The following is a 13,557-nucleotide window of genomic DNA, read 5'->3' on the forward strand; positions in this document are numbered from 1 at the left end:
TTTCTTGAGCAGATTATGTCACAAGTATGTTTTATTTAGTCTTTATAGCATAGTGTGCAGAGCCTGCCAATATACTTTAATATTACGCAGCTTGTAAACCGTTTCAAATTGCTTTCCCTTAATCATGCACCTTGCAAGTACATGTGCCCGAAACCCCCACTTTTACTGTAACAACTTAAACTTTAGGGAAATGCTCTGACTGCCAGGCGGTGAAATCTGATCCTTTCTGCAACCTGTGCTGCTTCCCTCTGTCCGTCCCTCAGACCTCCCGACAGGAAGCTACATCCAGGAGGATCTGTCGCGCTGCTCCTCTCTGTGTGACGCCGGCAGGGACTGCTGTGACCTGATGGCCAGCTGTAAGTGCGGCACACACACCGGACAGTACGACTGCATCTGCGAGAAGGGATACTACGGGAAGGGGCTGCAGCACGAGTGCACAGGTAGGACACACGGATGAGTGCCAGATTCTGCACTTCACCAGCCTTACCTTAATCTCAGCTGTCTCGTTACAGCCTTCTTGCTACTGTCACCATCTTCGAATAGCCAATGTACCTTTTATTGTTTCAGAGCGGGATGTAATGGTTTGTAATGATCTGGAAGGTCTTATGAGTTGGCCAACGGGGAAGATGTTATCTGTGAATTGCTTCCTCCAAAAGACGAGTCTAAGTTTAACCTAGTTGGAGTTCATTCGTAACTCAAGTAATACATTCCAAAATGCTTGTAACGTGAGCATCGAGTGTGAAAATTAGACACAAGAAACACACTGAAACATGTGGGAGAGATCCTAGCAGCACTGAGAGAGAACTGGGAAATAACTGTTTTCCAAACCACCAAATATTTCCCTTGCATGTCATCCCTGAAACACCTTGTTGTCTCAGGGTGAATGCAGCTCATTAAGTCATGCACCCAGTTAATATGAGAAGGTGGATTTCTAATTTAAAAGAATCAGCTGCGCAGCTATCACAGTAGGAAAGCAAAAGCAGCCTTATGAAGACTTTTGTGTATTTTGGGGAGAGGCCAAGAATTGCAACGAGCTGACTGACACTGAGCTCACTGAAAAATTGTAACATCACCCCATTAAAAGTCTGTTGCATCGTTATTACTTTTCTGTTTTGGTTCATTCTTACCTTCGACAAACGGATGACTTTGCTTTTGCTTAGTTTGCCTTAGATATTCCGTACTTTTCGGACTATAAAGCGCACCTGCATGTAAGCCGCAGCAGCTAAATTGTCCGTCTGTCTTGCTCTCGTTCTGTCTCTCGGTTCCACTTTTACTTTGGCGCGCTACCTGTCTCACTCTTTTCCGGCCTCCAGCTTTTCCTGCTGGAGCCCGCCGCTTAAAGGTGGCGGGCGCGGACCGGTCATAGAGCCCATAGCGTTAAAGGTGGTTAATTTTACCTGTAGAATCCATAGATTTAGGAGGTTCCCTAGTGGCCGTTAGCTGTACAAATAAAATGGGGAAAAAAGTCGCGGCTTATAGTCCGAAAAGTACGGTAGTTATTCGGAGTTCCTTACACTTTCTCTTCGTCTTCTCCTCGTCTCCTTTACCTGTCAGCGTCGCCTCCGAATCACGAGGATCTCTCTGTGAGTGAAAGTTAAATAAGCAGCCTGTCCACTTAACGCAGTGTAAGCTGTCCACAGGGCAGATCACTATCAGCACACCCTTAATCTACTGCAGAGGTGGAGGACTGAGACAGTGACGTCTTTGTGTCAAACCACATCTCTTATGTCCTTTTATTTCTTCTTCTCATGCACCAAAATGCTGCTCTCATTATAAAACAGCCTTTTTATTCTCTATTACCCAACCTGCTTTTCCTACTTCTGATTATTTGTAATGTTGGGGCTTTAGGACTTACTTTGTTATTGTTGCACCGTTACGTCATTGAAGATAACATCTTCAGAAGTACTTGCACTCGTGTGTTCATGTAGAGCCATAAAAAGTGAATCTTTGAAACGCAGGCATGTCTATGCATCCATTAATGTGGCTTACACACATATGGAATCATTCTCTGGGTTTGGAAACCTGTACAGATCCATGAACTGTAAATCAAGCTGAAATAATGTGAACCGTACCCGTGTAGATTTAAAACGATAGGCTCTTATTTGGTGAGAAATACAGAAACAGACTTTCCTTAAGAGTGAACACATGGGGTGTAGGAGGGCTTTCTTTCGCCCTAATCTCTTTTAAAGTCTCCAAATGTTGTATTTTACATTATTTAATGAGCTTCACGATGTTTAAAACCCCACAAAAAAAATCTATGATATTTTAGGGACGTTTGTGTTGAATCTGCACTTCGCATGCCATCCTCCCAATTTCTTCAAATTCTCAATAAAGGCAAAAAAGACAGAGGAAAATCATCTTAAAATTCAGGGTCATTTCTTGTATTCTCCGTCAGTCGATTGTGATGACTCCTGCAACCAGAGATAATACCATTTTAAATGAGATAATCATTCCTATCGATCCCCAGGAAATGTGTTTTCTGTGAGGAAGTGGCGAGGCAGTCTTTATGAGGAGAAACCCTTACATTCATCCTTTACTCCTGTTGTAAGATCCCACCGTGGAGTTGATGGACACATTCCAACACTGCAGACCGTCAAATTAAAAACACTCCCCAGCGGTCCGTGTAAGGACACATTCATTTGTCTTCTAAAAGTCGATTGCCTGGCCCGTTAGATGTCCAAGCGAAACAGCGTTATGTTGCAATCAGAGGCAGGTGGTCTCCGTCACTCAAGCCTGAGGTGAAGGGTTGATACATTATTTTGACTCAATATGTAATCACCAAAGTCACAGCGCAACTTATCAGTCTGTGTGATTGTTAGAGAGAAGAGCGACTCGCAGATGCTCCGGCGAGTGTGTGAGAGTGTGTTTGAGAAACGGCTGTGTTCAGTCATTTAGAGGCCTCACCTCAAGGACTGAGAAGCAAGGCAAGTTTATTTATCTAGCACTTTCCAACACAAGGCAATTCAAAGTGCTTTACAAAAAATGAAAGACATTAAGCATTAAAAAAGAAAAGCTAATAAAATAAACATGAAAAGAAAAAGTACATGGATAAAAGTTACAGTGCAGTTTAAGATATGAATAGTTCAATTAAAAGCAGCGACAAAAAGAAAAGTCTTCAGCCTGGAGAAGAAACTAGCTTTGCAGAAATCTTGACCGAATAAAAGGAAACAATGGGCACTGATCCTGTTTGTGTGTGTGCCCTCTAGGTCTTCCTCTCTGTGCCCACATGGTTTCAATCCAAAATGAGATGATGGGAAAAGAGGGATAAAGCCATTTGAGTGACAGACAAGTTAAAATGATTAAGATTAGAGTTGAAAAAGTCCCAGCAAGTGAAGAAACAGCGACAGAGGGAGGATTAAAAAAGTGAGAGTCAATGAAGAGGGCATCGGGGTCATCGTGCCAAAAAGCACGCCTCCCTAACCCTCATCAGATGTCGTCCAGACTGGAGCCCCACTTTGCTTATTAATCTGTTTTAATGGTTTAATTAATAGCAGAGCGCAGACTCAGCAGCTCGAAGGAAGGAAGGACACAGCGAGGCGCTGCGACCGCAACTGAGAAAGGCTTCCTCCGTCTGTCTCTCGCTCGTATAGGAATGTCTCGTGGGAGAGGAGTTGGCTATTTTGTTGTGGATATATCCTCGTAATATACTGCTGACATTTACCCACCGAGAGCTGAGCGAATACTTGGCAGGCTGAGCCTTGTTCGTCAGTTCTGGTTTGGTTAAGTGGTGCGAAATAGCCTAACATGTGTTTTTGAACACTCCATTTATTGAAGGTTTTACTCTAATAACTCACAAGGCCCTTTTGAAGCAGCAGTGGCTCCAAAAGCAATTAGATTTGTGGCGAGAGTAACCAAGAAACATACAAGCAAACCCGACAAACTCTCGCTGCTTTCAGAAGAATCCAGCGCCTGTTGCTTTAACCTCAACAGACTTGGCTGAACAGAAAGGTGTTTGGTGAATTATGGGTACTCCGTCTGCGTCAGGACTCTTGAGTGGCACACACACACACACACACACACACACACACACACACACACACACACACACACACACACACACACACACACACACACACACACACACACACACACACACACACACACACACACACACACACACACACACACTGCCAGAGTGGGACGCTGCACTGAGGCTCGATGGTGGGGGTGTGACTTCAGGTGGTCTCGTTGTCTAGACTTAAAGTTTGGAGACGTTTTTATTCTCGTTGGATTTGTTTCCTTACGTTTAACAGCCTCTGACCCATCTGACGGCAATATCAGCGAACCTTCGGCCTGTCAGAGGGTTATTATTATCATTGGCTTCGTTGGAAACACTCTCCAAATCCCCGCAGTGCTCAGCGCTGTTGTTTATGAATGTGTCGACAGCCAAGTGAAACAGCCTCTTCCACAAAACACGATAGGAATCCCAGTAGATAGAACACTGAGGATGAACCCTGTGTGGTTTACTCTGACGGGCCAAGCAGGCCATCTCCGTCTCCAATTCAAATTCCAATCTCAAGCCCTCGATATCTGCATCGCCGAGGATCACCGGAGGAATGGGGAAGTGGATAGGGAGAGAAGGGGAACATGCTCTCCTCCTGTCACACATTGAGCCTTATCAGCCTCTTCTGTAGCCTGAGAGGCTGACAGCAGGTCTGGACTGTGTCAGCGTGGTGTCCGCAGCACAGGCTTTATTCTGGGGGGGGGGGGGGGAGCAAAGACAGAAGAAAGCATGGCAGAAAAAAAGGGAAAGAGAATATAGATAAAGCCAGACAGGTGAGACGTCGGGAAAAAGATTTGCAGAAAGTTTTGCAGGCTGATTTAGACATAGGTTGTTTGTGGGTTACCACAAGAAGACGCTATCTCTCTGACTCGCGCATCGTATATATCCGGTCAAATCTATGTTTCTCTGTCCGTATCTTTCATAATCTTTTGAGCGGTAACTCAGTCCAAGTCATGGCGTTAAAAGTGAGGGCCAAATACTTTCTCGGTTTCCAAGAATGAACTTTTATGCTCATTTAGTCAATCATTGTTTATTTTCTCTGACAGCGAGGGTTAAAGCAAAGTGTGTGACACTAAAATATTCACAATACTTCGTTTTTTTGATGGATGTCCTTGATAGGGATTCGAGGAAACGCTTGAAATGATCAAGATATGAGCTGTTGACTGGAAATGTGAGAGTGTAACGGAACACATCCTCCTTTGAGTTGATACTGGAAGAGTACTTAGTGGAGCCTCTTGCTCCTAAGAGACGCGTGTCGGCAGCGAGCTCTAGCTCGACCCCGAACACAATACATCCGTTTTCTGTTTGTCACAAGGCACTGGCTGCAGCGTCTCTGTAAATATTTGCGGTCTCAATGTGAACGACCGGGAGGGGAAACCTCGCGGTGGATATAAATTAGATGAAGGAATTAAAATGGCAGAAAGAGAGGTGGAATGTGTCAAGTGAAAGTGTTGCAATGGGAGGAATGTTGCAATCCTTATTTATTTTCTTCCACTCGCCTCACCCCCTCGTACCACGGAGGTCTCCAGCGTAAATATTGTGTGTCTGCGGTTATCGCCATCCCTGCAGCTCTTCTCGCGTTGCACTGTCACGCTAACACCTGCGTACGCACAAGTATACACTACTCGGGGGTCAACACATGTTTGCGGCATTCTTTGCGTGCAGACACCTCTGAGCCATTAAAATGCACCACGTCCAGGGACCTGACGGGCACCAGATGCCGGGCGACGCTGCCTGTTCGTACCACCTGAGAGAGAGCAGACACGACACACTGTAGTCAGAAGAGATCACTTTTAACCACAGGTTCATTTGCCTACACTCAATTAATCTGTTGCGCATTAGATTAAATCTGTGTTGAGTAAAACATTGACAACACCAAAAATAAATCTAGTAGCTTTTATATTAAGACTTCTAACCCTTTGTAAACATAGGAGTGGATTAACGAATTAACGTTTCATTTATTCGGGCATGAGTAATTGCACCAAGTTAAATCTGTTTTAAATGTTGCTTTGGTTCTCGTTGGGATTATACAGTACAGTAGTGACCATGTGAAAAACAATGAAATGAAGGTTTTGCTACCAGTGTTGAAAGTCTCTCCCGGCGGTGCTGCGGGACGAAAGGCCAAATGAGCCTCTGAAAGGGTTTACTGCCTGCAGTAGGAACACGCTTGTCACGGCACGCTGCCAATTCAATGTTGATGTTTTCTGGAAAAACATGTGGTCTGATGATGGCACAAGAGGCCACACACTTTGAGATAAAACATCTGGGCACTATGAATATTCACAGCGCATTTCATGGACTCGAGCCGGGAGTTTTCAAGATACCTTGTTGTTTCCCAGAAGGTCATTAACACCGCTGCCAGCAGACTCGACACTGTCCTTCTGTTTGCTCAGTCGTCGTAATTTGCACTTATTTTAGAAGTAAATACATTTCTACCAGAGCAGTGGATTTGGCCAACTCGTCCGACATGTTACATAAACCTGCGTATACACATTTTGTATTTCCTCCAACTGCACACGTCTGAATCCCCACAGCATCAATAACCTCAGCAGACTGTACCGAGGGCCCGAGTGCATCCAAGTCCTGGTTTCTAAACGCTTCGGTTGCTCAACGTGACTTTTGGCTCAGTTGTGTTGCAGTTATGAGGCAGGGGGCAAATACTGAGGAGGGTTAAGTACCACAACTACCCGGACCCCCATTCATTGCCTAAAGTGATTGCATGTAAGTTTGTGTTTTCCTTTGGTGAGCAGGGGGTGGGAGGGAGGGAGGGAGGGAGGTTCCTCACCCTGGAGCCATGCGTCTTTAGTGGGGAATGGAGGGCTTTCAGTCACTGGGCCAAGATCACACTGGCTCAGTGCCAGACATAGAGAGGGGGGGGAACTGCCACCAATAAGCTCAGTCATAATGATTATTTATCTGGAAGTGATTTTCAACTCTTAATTTATCACGAGAGATTCTGAAATATTATGTTAGAAGAAATCTGACACTTAGAACATCCAACTGATTTCAGACGAAGGAAATGGGCTTAGAAAATGTACGTCTGAACTATAAAGTGTATCCTGTTGCTTGTAAAAAAAAAGAAGTAACTTAGGAGCATCTTAACCTCGTGGGATTGCAATACAAATAAATAACAAATAACGCCAAGACTCATTCATGACAGCATTCAATGCAATGTTGAATAACATACGTTTGAATTACTGACATGTCCAGTGTGCCTGCTGTGAATTCAACCTCAGATTAAAGTGGGAGATACAGATTAAAATGATTATCCATCACTTTGGTAACAGAGGTCCAAAAGTCATGGTAAAAAGCTATGAAAATAAAGCCCAAGTTGTTCTTTTAACAAGCGACATATAGGATAGGAGAGAAGTGTAGCAACACGAGGGTGAGCAGAACGTTTGGCAGTTGACCAAAATGCCTGGAAATACGTATTTCCCTGGTTTTTAAAGAGCCCGGTGCCTTGCTGCCCTCAGGTGTTGTCCCATAGTCTTTCATGTCACTTGCTGTTTGAAGTTTGGGTTTTAGAGCTGTATCCATCAGTGTTGAAATCCATTTCATCCCCTCCTTCAGCACCACATGTGTCAGCCCCGCTCCACCCTCCCTCCGCTCATTAAACGACACATATAGGTCTGTAAAAAGCCTTAATTGATGACTACTGCTGCCGTGTCTGTAGGTCAGGGATGTTGTAAAGCTGACACGACTTGTGTTAGGCTGCTCTGTGCGTGTGTGTGATTAAAAAAGGAAAAAGAGACAGAGATGAAGGAGCCAGGAGGAAGGGGAGCTGTGAACTGGGCCTAATAGGACCCTCCTCTGCAGGAGAGCGTGAAACACATTGAGCCGTGAAACAGCCATAGGTGTGAAGCACTACCTCACCGTGTCATTAGCACTCCATCTTTCCTTCCATCGCCGCGCCAATGTGTCTTTTCTTTTCCACCTGCGTTATTCTAGTAGTCCTCATAACCCCTCCAGGTACTCCCCCTCTTCTCTCCATATATCAGAGTCTCTCTGTAGCTACGTGTCAGCAGGTGCTTTCCACCTAACGGTGGTTCACAGAGCAGGAACACCTCTTGTTCAATCCGCTGTGATGGAAACACAAACAAAACCCTCAGCGCCATTATACTCAACAAGCAGTCGTTGATTTCTTTGACGCTTATGACATCTTTAGGACGGTTTTTCTAATACGAAATGATTAATTTAACAGCAAATTGTATTTAAAATGATAAAGTGATGGTTTTGTTTGGTTTACTAATGCATCAGTTATCAAATTGTTGTTGATGTTCAGTCTCTACTACTGTTTTTTACACAAATGACTAGTTGGAATTATGATATGTCTGATAGTTAATTGATGCACTTATTGTATCTTCAAAAAGAAGTCGGGATGTAAAACAATCACACAACAGCAAATGTCATTAGCAATAGCTCACATAATGGATATCTTAAATAAACATCACAGTTTTAGGTTTGTTTTGTATTTTGTGGATGTTTTGGGGTTATTTGGTACTTGTCATGTCACCAGTGTTGATGTTATGGGATTGAACACTTGCTCAGATTTGACAAAACACTCAGAAATCTGCGTCTAATGACTAGACAGCACTGATAAAAGGTAACGGAATAATATTAGCTATCCTGGCTCCAAAATGGTGGAATGAGCTCCCCATTGAAGTCAGGACAGCAGAAAGCTTACACACCTTCCGGCGCAGACTGAAAACTCATCTCTTTCGACTCCACTTCGAGCGATAGAACTATTAACAAAGCACTTATATACTAATAAAGGACTGGCTTATCGAAAGCCAGTTGAGTAGCACTTGAAATGTTTTTGCTTTATGAAGCCTGATACTATGATACTTATATGATTCTGTTTTCTTCAAGTTTTTATTTTGTTGGTCGAACGCACTTATTGTAAGTCGCTTTGGATAAAAGCGTCAGCTAAATGTAATGTAATGTAATATTATATTCACAAATATATATATATATATATATATATATATATATTTATAAAACGGATATAAAAAGTTTATAAAAAGTAATCTGATTGGTTCTTAGCCGTGATATACTGAGCGTATACCGTTACTTTTCACAACAAGTCAGTATCCCTCCGCGCCAACTGCCTCCGCTTCGCGTCTGGCCGAAGCACGCCCCTTAGCTGTGATATAATGAGCATATTCCACGGCCTGTCGTGAGCTATTGCTTAAATATATTAGGGGTTTAGAACTAGAATACCGTACTTTTCGGACTATAAGCCGCGACTTTTTCCCCCATTTTTTGTGTACAGCTAACGGCCACTAGGGAACCTCCTAAATCTATGGATTTTACAGGTAAAATTAACCACCTTTAACGCTATGGGCTCTATGACCGGTCCGCGCCCGCCACCTTTAAGTGGCGGGCTCCAGCAGGAAAAGCTGGAGGCCGGAAAAGAGTGAGACAGGTAGCGCGCCAAAGTAAAAGTGGAACCTAGAGACAGAACGAGAGCAAGACAGGCGGACAACTTAGCTGCTGCGGCTTACATGCAGGTGCGCTTTATAGTCCGAAAAGTACGGTAATAACTTGAGGCTCTGCTTAACGGCATCATGTGCAACGCTGTATAAAGTATTCACAAACAACATCCTGGCTAATGAATCTCTTATGAACTCACACTGAAGCCAGGAATGATAATGTTGTTTTTCTTCTTAACACTTTTTAAATCATTATCGTGTGCGCCTCGACTTCACACAGTGTTGACAAAGAGCACATTGTTAGGAGGCAAACAACAACAACCGACTTCAATGCCGTGACTTTAGGCACTTAAAACATTTGAACTTCTTAATGCTTCCATTTCTCTCTCGTACATAATTTAAACTGACAAATGAGCCCGTGGGAATTTAAGGTGGACTGACTTCCTCCTCATTTGGCTTCCTAAGGGCTTCTCTCCAGAGGGTTTTCAAGGCCTTTGCCCTTTCTTCAAATCTAACATGTTTGTCCCTCTCGGTGACCCCTATCCGTCTCTCACCGACCCTCTTCAGTGCTCCCTCCTACTTCCTTTCGCTTTCTGATCTTCCTGAATCCCTCCAGTTTCTGGGAGGTGATGAAGAAGGACACACTCTACGTCACAGGCCCAAAGGTCACAGGCTATAAGGATGGAGGAAGTCAGCATCTGCCAGCTTTCTGGAAGAAGAGCATCTGTCTCTATTCCATTGTACCTCGCTATCTGACCCACCAATCTGTGTGTGTGTGTGTGTGTGTGTGTGTGTGTGTGTGTGTGTGTGTGTGTGTGTGTGTGTGTGTGTGTGTGTGTGTGTGTGTGTGTGTGTGTGTGTGTGTGTGTGTGTGTGTGTGTGTGTGTGTGTGTGTGTGTGTGTTGTACGTCTACTAACACATCCTTCACGCTTGGAATTTGGTGAAACGGTGATGTGACACAAACGGAAGTGAAAACAGGCCTTTTCCTTTAAACATGTTGGCGTTGACGTTCCGAGTGTTCTGCTGCGTGGTCCCGAGTGCACTCAGATCATAGTCTTCATCACAGCACACTGAAATCTGTAACCCCGCGCACCAGACTGAGGACCAACCTGTGTTTGTACAGTTGTTTAGCGGTTTGCCTCGTCCTCCCGTTGGATCCCAGTGTTCCCGGAGTCTGTAATAAGCGCGCAGGACACTCTCCTTTTCCTTGGGAATCCATAAGAGGTATCTAGCGATTGCGGTGAGGCCATTCTCCCTCTGGGGATGGGATGGGATAATAAGCAGGAAAACGGCGACTGAACTACCTCAGTTTCCTTCTCCAAAGAATGCATCCCAGCGCAGGAGTTTGACATTCTTGGGATCCGGGGGTCCGTGGAGGTCCGTTTCCCCCCAGATGGAGGCTGTGTAGGTGGGCAGCTGTGCAAGACACCCCCCTCTTTCACTCCACAATCCAGCTGGAGAGCAGACCGGACTTCAATGCGACTGTCGATGTGATTTAGAGCATCCTTCCTGACATGTCACGGAGATGGGATTCCCAAACGTTACTTTGGCTACAGGTGACCCTTGTATTGAGGTCGGAAAACTCCAGCGACTCTAGTCGTTGCAAGCAAAGACACGAGATACTAAACCAGGTGACAGCTGTCTGTAGGCCGACCCTCTCAGAGGATTACAAGTCTGAGACCTTCTGCTCAAAGCTTCCTGCTTCATGATGAACAGCTGAAAGTCTTTTTATTCGAATTGGAATGGGTTCAGTGTTATGCTAAGGGACGCTTTAGCGAGGAGGGATTTTCTTATTAACAGAACATAATGTTTGGCCCTCATTTTTCCAGTTCGCATTGGTGCTACACACACGGTAGCTTCTTGGTAGAACCGGACCTCACAGATTCATCTTGAGGTCATGAGTCCTGAAACATGGGGAACTGCCATATGGAGCAATGATATTGTGAATGGTGGACCGATGTGGGAGCTTCTTTGTTATGGTGGCTTGTCACTTAGGCCACCAACAGTCTACTGGATGGGGGGGTCCACATGAACTACTGTATAGTCTGCTGGCTCCGACTTGACGTAAAAAATGACTTGACGTATAAAATGACTGACCTGAAATTAAACTGTATACCGAGGACCAGTTTCTTCACGTCTCTGCCAGCCCTTTGCATGAACATATGTCGGTTTCTGTGCACCAGACTATACATTTTAATTGTCCATTTTAAATGGTCTATTATTGCACCTCAAACACGCATGGGAAGTCTCAAAGTTTCCTCGCATGTGAACATTTTTTTTTTACCCTGAGGCCAAACTTAACAGCATTTGTGTGAGAGCCTTTGACCACAAGTGTCCAGGGCTGTGTCCAGATTTAGCAGCCCATTTGTAATATTGCTGCACTTCCTTTGCACTCTATTGTTTGGCTTTGAAGACTGACAGAATTGGGTCACGGCGTCTCAAATATTAAAAGGAAAAACTGAGGATTTCTTTACTTTAACAATCTGCTTTGCACATAATGCACATCATTTACGCTGCTTGTGTCAGTTATCTTTCCTTCATCTAAATGTTGTCTGTTTTGTTTAGTGTAGAAACAAAAGAGGGTTTCCAGCAGTACCGTACTTTCCGGACTATAAAGCGCACCTGCATGTAAGCCGCAGCAGCTAAATTGTCCGTCTGTCTTGCTCTCGTTCTGTCTCTCGGTTCCACTTTTACTTTGGCGCGCTACCTGTCTCACTCTTTTCCGGCCTCCAGCTTTTCCTGCTGGAGCCCGCCGCTTAAAGGTGGCGGACCGGTCATAGAGCCCATAGCGTTAAAGGTGGTTAATTTTACCTGTAAAATCCATAGATTTAGGAGGTTCCCTAGTGGCCGTTAGCTGTACAAAAAAAATCGCTGCTTATAGTCCGAAAAGTACGGTAGATTTATATTGGATGAAGTCATGGACTTTCTGGTCCTATGCTTCGGCTTGTTAAGTTATTCTTTGATCACATTTTATCCCATCTAAACCAGAAATCGTTTGAAGACTATATTTTGGTTTGGCACAGAGAAGATAAAAAGACATTTTTTTAATTTTAAATGCTCAAAAATCACCAAAGTAGAGTATTAAAAAAAGTATTGTTATTTGGAATTTGTGTAATACTTTTTTGCAATATTGTTTTCTCTATCTAAGATGCAGAGGCATCAGTGTTTACTTTTCACTGTTCATTGTCAAAAGCTCAAACAAAAAAAAGTCAGTGATATTTTAAGGTTATAAAACCAAGTGACTCATGTTTAAGTTAACATGTGGGAAGCAGGGTGTGTTTGAAAAGCGTATGGATCATCCTGGGAGTTTGCAAGCATGTGTTTGCTGGTTTTGTTGAACTATATTGTTAGAATATGTCCCTTTCAGATAAAAAGCCCCTCTCTCTGTTTGTCGTTGTGGCGGAGGGGGCAGATGTTCTCGCTCTCCCTCTGGAGCTCCTTTCATCGTTTCCTCCCAGTCTGTTTTTAGGCCTGGCTAATCGAACACAGCCTCCCCCCAGAGACTTGGAGATTCTCATGTGATAGTAACGTTGGCTCCCGGACCAGACGTGTCTGCCAGTTGAAATGACTTACTTCGTATTAGGAGAAAGGACTTTCACAGATGAACTGGCCTGTCTTGGTTTTTCAGTCCTTATTTAATCATAAGAATATATTTGCATATTAATTATGTTGGAAATGTTGTGACAGCTTACATAGTTGACACTTTAATGAGTTTAAGTCCTTTGATTCAAAATAAAGTTTGGAATTATTGCTGTCTGGGTAATATTTTTAAGCTTTACATGTTTTGGAGTACTTCTGCATTATGTGAAAGACCTTGTGTAGAAAGTAGAAGAAAGTCACCAACATTTAGGTCTACAAATGATTTGTGTGATATCCTAGTCATCATAGTCTGTTTCAGGCTAGTAGCTACAGGCTAGCCGCTACTAGCATACCATGGATGTATTATGAAGTCAGTTGCTTTTTTACAGATAAAGACACAGATATGCCTCATTGGAAAATCAGTAATGGATTATAAAAAAAAATCAGTTTATCTAATCTCCCATATTTTCTTAAAAAGTTAGGTTCAGTTTCAAAACGGCATTTTCAAAACATTAGAAAAATCGGAAAGTATGAAAGCCAGC

At 43.7% G+C, this 13,557-nt stretch overlaps 1 protein-coding gene across 2 annotated transcripts in view; it reads left to right on the forward strand.

Moving 5' to 3' along the window:
- The window catches only part of svep1 (sushi, von Willebrand factor type A, EGF and pentraxin domain containing 1), a 78,817-nt gene that overhangs the window by 25,301 nt on the left and 39,959 nt on the right, over nucleotides 1–13,557 (forward strand). For both annotated transcript variants that reach the window (XM_034105544.2, XM_034105546.2), the window contains exon 3: nucleotides 264–440. In XM_034105544.2, coding sequence (XP_033961435.1) covers nucleotides 264–440 — 177 coding nt within the window. The remainder of the gene's footprint in view (nucleotides 1–263; nucleotides 441–13,557) is intronic.

This window comes from Pseudochaenichthys georgianus, chromosome 18, assembly GCF_902827115.2.
Source record: "Pseudochaenichthys georgianus chromosome 18, fPseGeo1.2, whole genome shotgun sequence".
Taxonomy (NCBI): domain Eukaryota; kingdom Metazoa; phylum Chordata; class Actinopteri; order Perciformes; family Channichthyidae; genus Pseudochaenichthys; species Pseudochaenichthys georgianus.